Below are 16,507 nucleotides of genomic sequence, written 5' to 3' on the forward strand. Positions count from 1 at the left end.
AAAACTATATTTAATACACACTTGAAAAATACATTGAAAGAAACCAATATGCTTTGAACATCTGGTCTGAAACGTGTGTCAAGAATACCAATAAATAAAGTATATTATCAATACATATGTGGGATGCTCAATGGAAAAACACTGGAATTTACTTCTAGAACTTTACATAATACAACATCTTAAAAGTCTTCCTCCTTACCACAGAACAATCGTCATCTGGAATCCTTCCATCTTTCTATCCTAATATTGTCATTTTTTCCCACATATATAAGATAAAATCTTAAATCTATTAAATCGGCTTAGTAATTAATAAATAAACAGCTTTGAACATATTTCGTTATATGGCTTTAGATAGCCAATTTGCATTGCACCCTGTCATTCTTACATGTCAACTTAAAGGCGATATCAACCCAGTGTATCCAGTTTAGTATGTATAAAACAACGAATCAAAATGAGTCTAAAAAGAGATAATTCAATAAATGTTATAGTACCTGTACGACTTGATTTAATATAATCTCCATCTAGAGATGTACGCATAGATACTGAAAGTACCAGAAGCAGTCGAATCCGCGGAAACTGCAAATGCCAATTGGGCAGCAGCGATGGTCCGTCCAAAGAAAAACTGCAACAATATAATAATATTTCTCCTTGTCGTATTTTAATTATATGTCACATATTGTTTATAATTACAATAATATTAATAGCATATAATAGTAAAAAAAAGGATTTCGGCAAATTTTATACAAAAAAAGATAAGTTTTAAAATATTGAATTATTAATAAACGACCCTTAGATTGTTTCATTTCGTAATATACTTACCTTATCCTTATTTTTACATGACAAATATGGTAATGAGACAGTATATTGGTGGAAATCTCTTAATTTATCATAAATATGTTACGTAATATGAGATGACATAACAAAATCCGCGTTCTTTAGTTTTATCATATACATACTCGTATGTAACAACTCAGCAGGTCACCTTCGAACAAGACTGCGATTATCTTTAAACGGAACTCAACAAGTTATATCAACTAATGTTGGGCAACAAATTGCACGATATAGTCAAATCGCCAAAAAAATTCACATCGCTAAATAACATTTCTATACAAAATCGAAACGTGATCTCTCACTCTATGCCTTATTAACAAGCTCTTTCACGTGACATGGAGAATACATGTAAAAATGTAAATGCATATATATGTATGCTTATCATAATCATCATGTCAGCTGTAGATACCCACTGAAAGTTATGTCTCCCCTAAAGATTGTTGTGATAATCGGTCTTGCTTGCACCCAATGACACGTATAAAAATGTTCTAAACCAAATAATGCATTTGGTTTAGATACCTACTCTGCAAAACAAATGCTATTATAATTTATTATTAGCAAATGGTAGTTTTTTAAAAAGTGCCTATGAATATTATTAGCAAACTTGTCGACAGGTATTTGGGTGACCAACAGGAGCCAGGAACATTGTCGCCAGCGCTATTGTAATTCCTTGCTGATTTTCTTGGACTGCTGTCAATAAGACACAAAATAATTCTTTATCAATAATGGCGTTAATTATTGCCTAGACACACCTTCACGGAAATATAAAACACATACGTTTTACGTAGAGAAAGAATTAGGGATGAAACAATTAACCTGATTAATATAGCAAATAAAATAAGGCATCTTTTTAATCTTTACAAGTGTGTCTGTCCTTTTTGTATAAGCTGGCCTTGGTTGAACAACGGTAGTTGTTCAGCTGTTATATATAGCTAGGGATATAGTCGTCAGCGCTAATTTGAGTTGTTAGTTCTTGAACGTTTTTGTCTTTTTGCGATATGGCGTCAATTCATATCGCCATAACTTTCAATTGCCAAAAAAAAGTCATAATAAAACGAAAAATGTACATAATAAAACTCTTAAAGTTAATAAAGTGATGTAACTAAAGGAGAGTTTGAAACTTCTTAGATATATTACTCGATAATTATATATTTTGATAAGTAACTATATATAGGTATGAATTAACTGATAAGGTTCATTTTTGGTTCTTAAATACCTTATATATAACCAATGCTTCAGGTGCTCAATAAGTACAATTGCATGACTTAATTCCAGCAGTTTGTTTTTTAATGAAAAATGTATATACGATAAAAAGAAACTTGTATAATATTATATTATTTTCATTAATAAATACTTAGTCAGGCCATGAATATTATTATAATTAAGAATAATACTTTTGAAATTGGAATCCGTCATAATCATATGATTGTTGATTGTGTTTTTTCGGTAAAGAGAACCGAATCGCTGTGATTGCGTTAAAAAAGTTGGTATAGTGCCAAATACAGTTTTTAATTAATCAAATGTTTGTTTACCGGGCTAGTGATAGGTACAATAAAACCTTCTATGTTAGTGACTGAAAAATAGCTGGCTAGCCACGAAGTATTAGTACAAAAAGGGCATGAAAAAGTAAGGAAAAAATTCGAAGAAATCGTTTTCGAAAGCAAAAGACTGTATCACGGGAGATAAAAATAGCACCAACAACCATATCGCGTATTACAAAAGGTGTCTTAGAACTTGCAGCATGTTATTTAGGGTGGTAAATTTAAAACTACTTAGGCGGTATACAAAGAGAGGTTACAGAATATTTAGGATGAGAACAACAAACAAAACAAAAAAGACAAACAAAATGAAACAACTCTAAAAAGGCTTCCCAATTAGTCAACAGAGTACTACATAAGTATTATCCGATTTCAGTGATAGTTTTGTGTCTTAGCTATGAAAGAGTGGCTGAACCATATTTTTGTGAGAAAAGTTTTACCTTAACGTTGGCAAAAATATATGAAGAGACCATTCTTGAGGAAGTAGTTATGGATCTTAATAATACAAGAATGGTCCTTTCAGAAAGTTTTGTAATCAGGTCATAAACTTCGATCCACCCCATCTTGGTTACAAAAGATTCTGGACTTCATCAGAGCTGAAGACTAGCCATCATCTAATCTTGATCATTATCCACTATATTATGATTTATGGTCAGTTTTAGAGAATCAGACTTGCTTTAACAGCCATGATAATTTGGAATCCTTAAAATAATACATATGGGTAATGAAGAGTTTTACCATCGAAAGAGTGTTGCTATTAAAAACTGGCCTTAACATTGAAAGGGTTTTAAAGGAGACCATTCCGAATAATCAATGTAAATATTTCAATGGTATGTTAATTTTTAAAACTAATACACTGTAATAGATATCTATGTTACGTTTAATACAAATGTTGTTTTTCTTTATAATAATATTTATGGCAAGATTAAAATTATATCTTTTGATGTCGAACAGGATTTTGCGATAAACAATCCTGCATCTGTTTACGTCATTGATATCATGATACATTAGACATTTAGAAATACATCTGAGTCTGAGTTCGCTTGTCCTTGTTACCAACCTAAAATCGATGGCAGCTTATAACTTGTTCCATTGGTTTTTTTATATAAGTAATAATAGTCGAAAACATTCTTGCATATTAACGTCATCTTTCGTTGCATTGTGAAATTATTCCAAATACATTTGACTTCTAACTTCATACAAGCCAATTGTGACATATGTATTTTAAATACTTTCTATGTCTCGTTAAAGAGCTTGTTAACAAGGCTCATAGTGAGAGATCATGTTTCGATTTTGAATAGAGATATAACTTAGCGACGTGACTTTTTTTGGCAATGTTACTATAGCGTGCAGTTTTGTTGAAACTTCCTTGAGTTCCATTTAAAGATAATCATAGTCTTATTTGAAGGTCACTTGCTGTTTTCTAAATTTGTATAATTAGCTTAGTAATGGTGAGAATTAACATTCGCACACTGTTTTGATTTTGGCATCAGAAAAATGTGGGTAACACGGTTGATCATTTAATTTTTAAAATATTTTAATTATGAATAAATCATCTGTCATCAACTTTTCTCATAGTTTTTTTTTTAATATTGACTTTAAAAGCATTTTAATTGCATAATATTTAACCTTTGTGTTAATGACATAGTTTTATTAAAAATTATAACTAAGTTATTATTCTATGGACTCAAAATAAAATATTACAGTAAGTCCATAGAATGTAGTCTATAGTTTTAAATTAAAATGTTATTGTTTTTATGATGTGCTGCTTGTCTGTATGTAATTTCATCAGCTACTACGCTATTTAAACAGTACTGTTTGTTTAAACCTTCACCGTTTTTAGTAAGCGGCCGCTCGCTCCCTTACCACAAACAGCGTGGGCAGACCGTGGCTGGATTCGGATCCCTTTTCGGCTCGCCTTTGGTCCACGCTGCCGTCCAAACCCGCAAGCACACTCCAGCAACACACCTCGTCAAAGCTCTACCGCGAAGAGCCTTAACAACGTGTCCCCGTGCAACTGGTAGGCGCCCCACCAGCTTTTAGTTTCTAGTTTTTAATTCTAGTTCACGGGCCCTTCCGCTCCGTGAACTCAGTACCGACGAAGCTGTAAAAGCCTTAAGGCTAACAGCATTAAAATCAACAAAGAAAAAGAAAAAAAAAAACCTTCACCGTTCATTATGGTGAATGTTAATTTGAAAACACGTGCTTCTAAAAACTGACACAAACCTTTACGTTTTTGTTTAAAACCCTTTTAATTACATTTATAATTGGAGTTCTTACGGATTAAATAAGGATTTAACTCTTCAAATACTTTTGTAAAAAAACTCTCAAAAATAGAATGGGCAATATTTACATTTTCTACGGTGCAAGTCTTTTTTATACAAGATAATTATTTGTTGATGTAAATGTTCATATAAAGTGAACATTCGAAAAATATGTCTCATTTAAATGCGTCAGGCTAATCATTTACAGTAATACGGAGATATTAATTAATTTTAAAAACGTTTACTCTGTCTTTTTACGTTATTTATTTTTGAAGATGATTTTTGAATAAGGTGTACCGTTGATTGACAGCAATGGAGCTATATATTCATCTTTCAAGCTTTTGTACCTATAACCATCACCCTGTATATGCAATCCCAATTGGTAACTTTAATTAAATAATTCCAATAAAAAATTACAATGATTTACACAAAGAATAGAAATATAAATTTAGAAAAATGATGTATAAACCGGAATTGAAATACATCTAATTAAGATTCTTCTTTAGTATATACAAGCATGGCAATGTGTCGGCCGACACCGCCATGACGAGTTGAATTTTTGCAAACATATATTGCAAATTATTATATATTTGGTCCGAACAGTTATATGAAAATATCAAAATGTTAAAAAGTATCACTTCACCTATAGTGCGACAGTACGCTGTTGTATTAATCGGTGAGTTTATTCAATATTAAAGTTAATTATAAAAAAGTATAATATTATTGATTTTATTGTGTTAAATGTAAAGTTTATTTTTATTGACCATAACACCTTAACTAGTGAATTCCATATATATTTGAGTGAGGCTTTTATTTGATAATTAGTGATGAGAGCATGCCAAAATATTTTCCAGATTCTATACACGGTTAGAGGTATCGTTTGCCTGTCGGCGTATTTTAATAAAATTTTTCTTTTTTAATACCACAGTGTGTTAGTAGTGATGATTTACCGTATTAAAATGTGATATAAAGTGATTTAAAGTCTTTTTGGCAAGCTAATAGTTGCTCAATGAATCATGGAGAGGGCTGTGCTTGAGATTTCTCTACCAGATCAAATCATAAACCGGCATATCCACGCATTAAAGAGACCGACATAGCCAAGCTGATTGGCGAGTAGAAGTAGCAGTGGACAGAAGGCATAGAAAGTTAAGAAGTAGAGATATCCACTTACAAGACAGACATGATCTAGTAAAGGTCGTTGGATACAACGAGATACAAGCCGCTTCCTAACTTTGCTGTGTTCGAAAGATGCTGGGCGCTGTTCGCCTTTGTGGCTTTTACAGCTGTTTCGGATTCACGGCACGCGGAATCAATCTGTGAGCTAATAAATCAAAACTGAACCTGTTTTATTAAACATCTGTGGGAGATGCCTATTTGCGCAATAAACGTTCTATGGCTAAAATAATGTTATTTTTACCGTTTTACTGACTTTAAAATAAGTATCATTTAAAATTATTAATAATCTATGTCATATGCGCAAGACGACGCCAATTTTTTTTTATATTTAGGGGATAATTATACGTATCATTTAAAAATAATATATATCTATATGAAAACGAATCCCTATTGCTCTTGGTCACAATATCACTCCAGAACGACTTTAGTTGAAATCGTTAAAATCGTCCCAGACTAATTATGTGACAAAGAGAAAAAGCGATTCGTTCTCTTCTTTTCGTCTTTCATTTTTGTTTTATATCTTTATTTTATGGTTATTATTGAAATAAGTAACGAAATTTCGAAGAAAAATGAAAAAAAATTAATTAATAACTACTGTTGAAACTTTGCGCATTTGACAATGGTATAAACTTTGTTACAGTTCGATTCGAATTGGTTATTTAAAGCTTGAACAGAATAACGCCAGACAGGTTAATTATAAAAAAAAAATCACCTTCTAACTGTAACTGCATTAGTTTTATGCATTAAAGTGAGATATGAATCACATCACATTCAGGTGATGTTTTTTTTGTCTTTGTAGAAGTTGTACGAGGGTGTTTAGAGTACTGGTGTTTGGACTATTCTTTTAAACTTTATGGTTCTCGTGACCGCGAGTTTTACAATTATATGATCAATGCTGAAGTTATGAAACTGTAAACATTATTTTGTGTATTCCATGATATGTCTAACTTCGCTATCCTTTTAACCACATTGATTACAAGACGATCTCGTAAATGAAGCTTTCGAAGACTTGTGTAATCTTATCCCATTCTCTTTCAAGTTTTAATAATCAATAAGAGAAAAACGTGCTGTCAAGATCGTTCGTACAATAATACTTAGATGTCTTTGTTTGTAAATCATCATCATACCATTAAATTCCAAGAGGACGGCTGCAAACGGCCTACATTTACAGTCTTTCTACACCCTTGACAATGTCGTCTGTGAACCTTGTAGCGACATCCTTTGGTCTTAAACCTTAAGGCTCCAGTGGCCATCAATTCTACGTATAATTAGGTTTGCCCACGGTTACTTCAACTTACCAATCCGCTCATCACATTACTGATTCGATAAATCCCGAGGATACTTCTCTTCATGGCTCGTTGAACAACAAACTCAAGTCAATGAGGTCCAGAATGACGAACTTAATTTCAGTTACGAAAGTTATTTAGTATGAAGTATATAATTTATCGTATATAGTACATACATTGCGTATAATAATATTAAATTTATTCATGTTAAAAACTATTAATAAAAGACTGCCGGCGTAATGCACTTTTAATGATGTGAATTATTTCTCACCGGTTTTCTATTGATGTGTACAACAAGCGAGAAAAAAGAGCAACTGAGTGTACTTGATAGTAGCTTTATAAAATTATTCTGGTTTTTTGAATAGGATTTGGTACGAAAAAAGATTATGACGTCATCATTGTATTTTTAACACAGTCGTGCAATATTTGATCAATAATACTTTTAAAGAGACCTCTGCTAATTATTTCTTTATATTTTCGTTTTTAAAAGTTACGACATAAATATGTTTCGTCAACCGCTTCACACTTTCGTGGATATTGTAAGCGTGGTGTTTCACTCTAGCAACTGTCACCTTATTGGTAAGTTCGCTGTTGCTCAACAAGCTTTTGAAGGCTGTATTTTCTCCGGGTTATAAAGATTATAAAATCCTGCTCAACAACAATGTAATAAGTTATACTGTTTGGAGATTGTTTTTTTATACGCTGTCCTATCCTGCGAGTGTGGTGGAATTCGGCTACCAATGATAACAGTTTTAGTTGCAATTAACGGTAGATTAAGAGTTCCATAACTTACGAACCTGGGCGCAATAATGAGAAATGTGCTCACGTTGTTGCAACATATCAAAGATGCTGGAAGAGGTACAGCTTATTTTCGTGGTATATCTTAATGCAGTACTGAAGGGCAATTGAATGTTACGTAGATACCGAGGCACGTCCACCTGTCCACGTGTTTCATGAAGCAAGAATTATAGATGATTTTGTCCCAAGTTTTCTCAAGATCATTATGATATTGTTCGTCATAACTTCAGATAGACGCTCACTGAAAGTCACTTACCTCGCTCTGAGATAACCACGATGACCGATCTTGCACTGCCCGGAGCCAGCGATTTTCTTAATGCCTTTAACCTCGACTATAACATCGGTCCACCTAGTGAAGGCATACCAACAAAAGGCTTGTAAACTGGAAAATCTTTTGGCCTACGAAACCTCAAACATAGCCCTCATCATTACTCTCCGTATCTTTGTGCCTTCTTATGAAGCTAATTGTAAAATACGAGGTCTTAAATTCATAAACCATCACCGGCAACAAACACAGTTTAAAGATCTTCGTTTTCAGATATTGCAAGAGGACAGGGTACCTAGTGCCTATCCAGAAGATTTCTCCTTGGTCATCATAAAACAAGGGTTTATCTTGGTAGCTAAATCGAGGGCCAAAAAAACTAAAATATATTTATATTGTTTTTCAGCGAACACATGTGTTGTTACTACGGGAATGAGTTTTGCTTGGTCTTCGCCAATGCTAGTGAAGCTGGCTAATAGTACTCAGACAATTCTGCCACGCGTCATCACCGTCGAGGAGGGATCATGGATTGTGTCAATTGAGTTCCTAGTCCCTGTTATATGTAAGTATGTCTTAGTACGCTGATGGTTTTATTTGCTTAACAGTAGGTTCACTAGAAGCCTAAATATTAATACAAATGTCTAAGATAGATACAGTAAAGGAAAATTAGATTTTAACCACACAATATGTATATAAAACAATGAATGTTATTTATTATCATATATTATTCAGGTATAATCATTCCGACTTCAACTCAAACGGTTTTTTTAGTTGGAATGAAAAATAGTTGTCACATTGACAATATAAATTAATACAGTAGAAAAGCAATCCGTTCCCAAGCTTTATTATCATTAGCAAGTTACATTATAATTGGATTTTTCGAGTTTGTTTAATAATTCTTAAATTTATTTCAAGATAATTCAGTTACTTTTTTACGTTATAAGTGTATGTAGTAAAACCGTACACAGTTTCATAATTAAAGGTTACTAATTTTATGAAATCTGAAGAAAAGTATAAAATGATTTGATGTTCGTCACATCTTCTATACAGCCGATGGACGCCCACTGCAAGGTATAGGCCTCACACAAAGATTGTGTTCATGACTGATCCTGCCAGCATCCAGCGACCTCCCACAACCTTAACTATATCGTCGGTCAACCAAGTGGCAGGGCTAATCCACGCCGTGTCTAACGACTGTTTCATCACATTCTACTATGTAATATGTAACCCACCGAGAGAGCCCTTGAGATTGAGTAAGCGAGATTTAAACCAAGCGCCTTCTACCACGGCGTCGACAACGCAGAAATTTTCCCGGACACCATCTCAGCCTACCGCGTGCTCCGCAGTATCGAGGTGGATGCGGTCTTGGCCCAGCTCTTCACAGGGCACAGGGGGTTCTCTGAGTTCCTTCACCGGTTTAAGCTCAAGGAGGACTCTTCGTGCTTCTGTGAACCGGGCGTGGACCGGACCGTCTCCACCTTGTGGCCAACTCCGATGACTCCGAGTTGGCTCCGAATGGCGGTTAGGCACTAAGACCTGCGAGGACGCTATACCTCGCTTATCGATAATGATGAGATGCGATCATAGTTTATTAGGCTACGTAGAATAATTGTGATAAACGTAATAAAAAGAAATAAGAGTCAATAATATAAGAAAAAAAAATTGTAAAACATTGGGAAAGGAGGTGATGGATGAAAGGCATCGGGAAAGAGGGAAAATGAAATGAAAGAGCAATACAGATGAAATGTAGAATGTAAGGAAAGAATTAAAGATCTTAAGATGTATGGAAGAAAAGCGCAAAAAATATAAGTGATAAAATTATTAAAAAGAAATAAAACTCTCTAACCTATAATTAAGTTAGGGGTACGACAATCCTCCAGTAGCGTGGGCCATTTAAAAAAAGTGTCTTCTACCTTTTGTCAACCCAATATAGCACAACTTGTAAAGTTACTTTTAGTTACATAACAGATGGCTTTTGATTTGCTGGGGACTTAAAGTTTATAGAGTCCATGAAACGCAAACGCACCGTAAGACGCCCGTCCATATGGTAGACAGTTGACCTTGTTGAGATCATCGGAAGATGATGGATGAGATGATTGAAAATACAATGCAATAACCACATCTAATTGACGTTATACTTTCTTTTCTTTTATAGTTAATTACTTGACAGCCATGTTACTGGATAGCATGGGAAGAAAATTTTGTATCATATTAGGCTGTGTTCCTAAGACAATGGGTGTATTGCTTTACATTTTCGCCACTGATGTTTGGATGTTGATCCTGGGAAGAGTGTTATTTGGTATAGCAGACTCATCAACTTTAATAGGAATTTCAATTTACGCCTCAGAAATTGCAACTGTAAGTATTATTTGATTCACCATAACCATGGTTATCATCATTTCAACCATAAGACGTTGGCTGGCCATAAGTTTTTCTCTAAGATTTCCATTAAGACACGGTAAGAGGCGGCATGTATCCTCTAGCAACAAAGACAAAGTCAATTGTCTACCACGTGTGTTCATTCACACGCTGCGCTGGCATGTTCTTGGTCTACAGCCTAGAATCTTAAGATCCCAGCGACTATGTGTTCTGCATTATGTGGCTTTTTTTTTAGAATGGTCCCCGCTGTTGGGGACCTCTCGTTTCCCTATCTCGTGTGGGACAGGGACTTTTTATTTCTAGTAATTTATTCATATTTGTTATTATTATCATTCTTCTCTTTCATGTATCATATTATCTGTCGTACTGTTTCTTTCATTCTACAATTTTCCCAGTCTTTCTCTTTCATTTCATTAGCCATACATCCATCCTCAACCACTACATTCTAGGTTTCCTTACTAGTTTATTTTGCAACATTACATTTATTGTTCAAATATTTAACCCATATTTTCTTTATAATTATCATATTATATTATACTGTTATATATTACTATTAATAATATACATATAATTGCACTATTTTTGGTACTACTTTAATTATTTTATTTCTATATTTTATTGTTTGCTTTGCTTTTTTTTATTCATATTCAAGTCTATTTGAGTCTATTACTGTGTTTTATTTTTACCTATTGCATTTATCACCACTTTCCTGCAGTAGCTGAGGAAGCATTCTCTCTCCTCTTTGTCTCATTATATGGCTTACCCATTGCCATTTCAACTTGCTTATCTGCTAGGTTATATCGTTTACTTTCTTTCGTCTATGGATCCACTTATTCGTAATTCGATCTATTTGATCATTCCCCTCTCCAGGACTGGTTGAATGAGTAAGAAACAATAGACCACCTGTCACTGCCGTAAGTCAACATATTGGTACACAGAGGGATATTTGATAAGATGTTACGTAGTTTCCTGAACGTTGCTTTGTTGACCAGCCAATTTAGACATCAATACTATAATAAAATAACGTTAAATCTTTTAATAAATATTATTTAATAATTAATTCTTAAAAGCACGTTCCTTTCAAAAATGTAACAGTTGGTTAAAAATAGATTAGAAAAAGATGACCTTAGATTACCAAATGAAATTTATCGTGTGATTTTATTAAAATTTTAGAAGAATACACGAGGCGCCTCAGGCTCATTGGTTCAGATATTCTGCGGTCTAGGAATTGTGATGACTTTCTCTGCAGGGCCATTTTTGTCGTACAATACGTTCAATATACTTTTTGCAGTTATAATTGTAGCGACCAATCTACCTCTATTCTTTTTGCCCGAGAGTCCATATTTTCTATACAACAAAGGTAAGCACATGGTTATTATTATATTTGCATGAGATTTTCACTTTTTCCATGATCTTTGCATATATTATTCGTCTAATAATTCATGGAGTGAATATTTGATAATATTTTTTTTATTCTTAAAACGAAATTCTTCCACTAGTACTGGTAGCGTATGATACTTTAAACGAAACTTTTATAATAATTGAGTTATTCCCATATTAAGACGAAGATAAGGTAATCCAGAATAAGGGTAAAAACTAGTGTTTATTACTACTTTATATAAGAAACAAAAAAAGAAAAAATAAAGCAAAGCGACACTATAATGCAAGCTAATGCAACTAAAATCCATCTAAATGAGTCACTAAACGCATATATTCTGCATAAACTCAATGATTATGATTTCATAGATTATAATTTCAGTACATGTGTAAAAATTGAGGTTTGGATCTTGCAACACATAAAACGGTGAAAGTTATAACTAAAAGTTACGGTTGTAACAATATGTTTAATGTAAAAGTAATACTGGATTTGAATGTAGCAAATGAGACAAGATGTTTCATGCTATCTGTATAGATACATATATCCACCAAACAGTTGCTGCACTAACATAGACGGTTAAGAATGTATTTGTGATGGCTGTTTATGAAATTTAATCATAAGGGTGACGTTTATGAAAAATTTAAAAAAAAAGAAGGTAAAGCAGCTGACGATATTGGTAAAAATAAAAGCGAAAATAACAATGATATGAAAAAGTTTTTACAAGGAAAAATATTAAAAAGAAAACGTGAATCCATTAAATTATCTATAAATTTTTGTAGGCGATTCGTAGTACGTAATGGATATAATGTTAATTTGAAAATTGACTCTAAACTATGTGACATGGGTAAAAAATTCAGAGAAAATTACTATATTCGTTGTGAATGTTTTAGAAGTCGTATGGTGCTAGCAAATATAATGGTCATTAAGCGACTTGCTTTAACAAAATTTGATAAATCATTTCCATGGAAAGCCCAGTAGCAATTATAATCATCATTTGTAAAATTGTGATTCCGAGAGAAAAATGTAAAAGGATAATTCGATTGTACTTAGATAAGAAAACATCATCGAAGTCTAATGTGGTAATAGACTTTTCTTAAGAAATGATTATAGATTATATAGAGTTTCATCTCAATAAAAAGAACAACAACTGTGCCAACATTGATTACTACATAAAACTTTTTTGTCATTGTTACAAAAACCTTAACATTGTACTGACATGGGAACACTAACAAAAATTGGTCATGTAATATGACGGATTCAATAGTCAAAAATATGTAAAAAACATATTACAGCTTACTGTAACTGACCTTAGTGATAGTATTATATCTCTGTTGATATTTTTTTTCTGCTGAAGTCGTTGCTACAAGTCCGGAAGGCTTTTGCAGCTTTATCGATACCGAGTTCGTGGAACTGAGGATACTCGAACTAGGAACCTGTGATCACTATCGAGTATTAGGGATAACTATGACTTTCTCTGAACCTGAAACTGAATTTGCCTCAGCGAAATAGGATACAGAAACTTCGGAGGCTCCAACCGCTGAAATCGCAAAGTATCCATACACTGATGTGTAGGAATGGAGAACCTAATTGTAGCCAGCAATAAAGTAGGCGAGAAAGTCGTAAGACACGTCCGGATACCCCAAACGCTTAGCTCACAATGTCTGATGCTACTCCGATACCCGTCTGATACCCCTAATCTATGTTGTGAATAATTATTATCTACTATGTTAAATCAAAATCGGATACTTTGGTAAGGTAGTTAAAATACACTGGACTGCTATCAGTTGGTTCTATTATATAGTTAGGCTAATGTCCGACTGTGGACATCTTTCGGCTGAAACAATAATAATGATATAATAAAATCTACACTCTGACCAATATGACGGTATTATATTGTAATATACTAAAATTCGTGTCTATTAATATTCATTCTATAATTTGCACAGTTGTAAAGGAGAGCGATGTTAAAATATAAATACTAAAGGAAATTACTAACAGCTTTATAAACAATTACTTCGAGATTCAAGAAGAAATTTATGTAGGACCTACTCAGTTAAGCACTATACGATTAAATTGGTTTAATTTTTTAATAATAACTTATTTCAATTAAACATGGGAAGCGTTACAAAAAGCTAAATTTATGTTGTTCAATATGTACGAAAATATTTTAATTTTCATCGAATAAATAAAGATATTAACAAATTCAATTTCAGGAAGAGAAGACGATGCAATAAAGGTTTTGGAGTATCTACACGGTTCAGAAATACTGGCCAAACAGGAAATCAAAAACTACACCGTGTCTAAGAAAGGCGAAATGTTAAATAAGTTGGCAATTTTAAAGGATCCTGTAGTGCGTAAAATATTGCCAATCTCTATGTTATTTTCCATCGGTACTCAATTAATCGGATTTAACGCAGTGTTGTATTACTTGCAAACGATTTTGATATCTACCAACACAACAATAATGCCTGAAATAGCATCAGTTATTATAGGAGTGATACAACTTGCATCAAGTTTTTTAACACCTTTCACGGTAGACAGATACGGTAGAAAGATAATTTTGTTAATAACACTCGTAGAGATGTTCATTGGAATGGTAAGAATAATGTGATAAGAAATTGTCTTGTATTTGTATTAAAGAATTTGGATGATTTTTGCTTTGGTTTTAGATCGGGTTGGGCATATTTTTTATGCTGAAATCGACTGATGGTGAACCGCTACCAGGATTCTTGAATTATGTTCCCCTCGTTTCGCTGATATTAATAGTAAACTCCTATAATGCAGGTAAATATTTAAAACGATTTTTTTTAACTATTTTTGTTTAAAAATGATGTATTATAAATATGCCGCGTAGAATAATTTCTTTTTTATTTTATTATTAAAGTCGGTGTTATATTTTGCTCTCTACTGCTTTCCTGCGCAATTTTATTTTATTATTAAATCTTCCATACATTTAATGCGTAGTTTTTTAAAAATATATATAGTCCCGTTGAGTTTCTTTTGCCTGTTTTTTTCTAGTCTGAGAAATTTATTATCGGAACAAAAGACTCATTTTGACGCCAATAAAAAATGCTTATGTAATTGACGAAAAGCGTTTATGTATCTTGTATGTTTCGAATTTGAATTTACATATCTTTTCTTGTCCATTGTAGCGTCAATTTGGCTTTATTTTGAAAGTCTTTCACGATCCACCTTCTCTGTTTGGGTACAATTTTTATAACATGGGCATATTATAACTTATTTTCAAAATTGAAGTTTGATAATTTTAATAATTGTAAAATACCGCAATAAAAGTATTATGTGTAGTTTCTGAATTTTGACTTCGAAAACATTTTTGAATTGAATAAGACCTAATATTTCTCGCCTTTCATCATAATTTGTTTTTTTTTTTGTTTAAATTAATTACGTTAATATTTGTTAAATAAGTGTTAAAAATTTTTTTAATGCTAGTTTTTGAATTTAAGAAATAGCCCTTGGTTGGAGGCAACCAAGGGCTATTTCTTAACTCAAGGAAGTACGAGTATAACATAGGTAGTCATCGGTGAGTTAAAAATTACTTCAAAATTTAACCCTTTCCACTCCAAGGCTGTTATGTAGCATCGATAAAATTTAATTGAATTATAGTATCTTGCGATTCTAGAATATGCTTCATTCATTCGTGATTCAAACATTTTAGTAACAAAAATCTTTCCTGTTTTAAAATTTTCCGCAAAAAGAAGTATTACACCATGTCGAGTATCACTCGACAGTGGAGCTTGTGGAACAAAATCAGTGTCGAGTGACAATCGACATTGGAGTGGAAAGGGTTAAAATTAACTGTATCACTGGCTAATTTTTATTCCTGTTTCCAGGAATTGGGTCATTGGTTTGGATAGTAATAGCTGAGTTGTTCGACGGTCCCGCTCGTGCATTTGGTGTTACGATCAATATAACTCTGGTATCATTTATGATATTTTTGACTTCAAAATTTTTCCCACTGATATCGACCAAATTCGGTCCGGCAATCCCGTACTGGATTTTTAGTGGGTCTTGTGTATTAATGTGTCTGTTTGTTTTATTATGTTTACCCGAGACAAAGGGGAGATCTTTTATTGAAATACAAAGAGAGTTTAGCAAGAAGAAGAAAGAAGATGAAGAGTGTTGACCACGTTATAATTGAGAGAATTATATCGAATGTGGAATAGTTTTGTAAATAATAATAAAATTATAAATATAATTACTTTATCAAAGTATATATATATATATATATATATATATATATATATATATATATATATATATATATATATATATATATATATATATATATATATATATATATATATATATATATATATATATATATATATATATGTACGTGTGTGTGTGAACATTGTGTGTACATTTACACATATATTAGCCGATAGTTAATTTTAAGTTTGTAATACTTGGTTCGCCTCGAAAAGTTTGTTCTGACTCTTGTTATATATAGTGCTACCGAGGTGAGGAGTGAGGGACGGGAGGGTCTGGCTGATATTCCCTACATCTCAGGCGTGGTACAGCGGTTTCTGTAACACTATATTTGTACTATTTACTATGATATTTAAATTTCATCG

At 32.8% G+C, this 16,507-nt stretch overlaps 1 protein-coding gene across 1 annotated transcript; it reads left to right on the forward strand.

Moving 5' to 3' along the window:
* The first annotated feature begins 5,164 nt into the window (after positions 1 to 5,164).
* LOC137926025 (facilitated trehalose transporter Tret1-like) lies at positions 5,165 to 16,144 on the forward strand. The gene is made up of 7 exons (XM_068769549.1): positions 5,165 to 5,309; positions 8,562 to 8,717; positions 10,311 to 10,513; positions 11,708 to 11,894; positions 14,126 to 14,508; positions 14,582 to 14,696; positions 15,764 to 16,144. Exons 1-7 carry the CDS (start codon positions 5,255 to 5,257, stop codon positions 16,054 to 16,056), a joined length of 1,392 nt encoding a protein of 463 aa, XP_068625650.1. The 5' UTR covers positions 5,165 to 5,254; the 3' UTR covers positions 16,057 to 16,144.
* The last annotated feature ends 363 nt before the right edge of the window (positions 16,145 to 16,507 follow it).

The sequence above is a fragment of the Battus philenor genome, unplaced genomic scaffold, assembly GCF_028537555.1.
Source record: "Battus philenor isolate CCGP_79_NKW_IND1 unplaced genomic scaffold, ilBatPhil1.0.hap1 SCAF_28, whole genome shotgun sequence".
Taxonomy (NCBI): domain Eukaryota; kingdom Metazoa; phylum Arthropoda; class Insecta; order Lepidoptera; family Papilionidae; genus Battus; species Battus philenor.

Coding starts and splice junctions, on each gene's coding strand:
- LOC137926025 (XM_068769549.1), top strand. CDS start 5,255: ATGTTAAAAAGTATCACTTCACCTATAGTGCGACAGTACGCTGTTGTA. Junction 5,310..8,561: donor GTACGCTGTTGTATTAATCG/GTGAGTTTATTC, acceptor ATTGTTTTTCAG/CGAACACATGTGTTGTTACT. Junction 14,697..15,763: donor AGTAAACTCCTATAATGCAG/GTAAATATTTAA, acceptor TCCTGTTTCCAG/GAATTGGGTCATTGGTTTGG.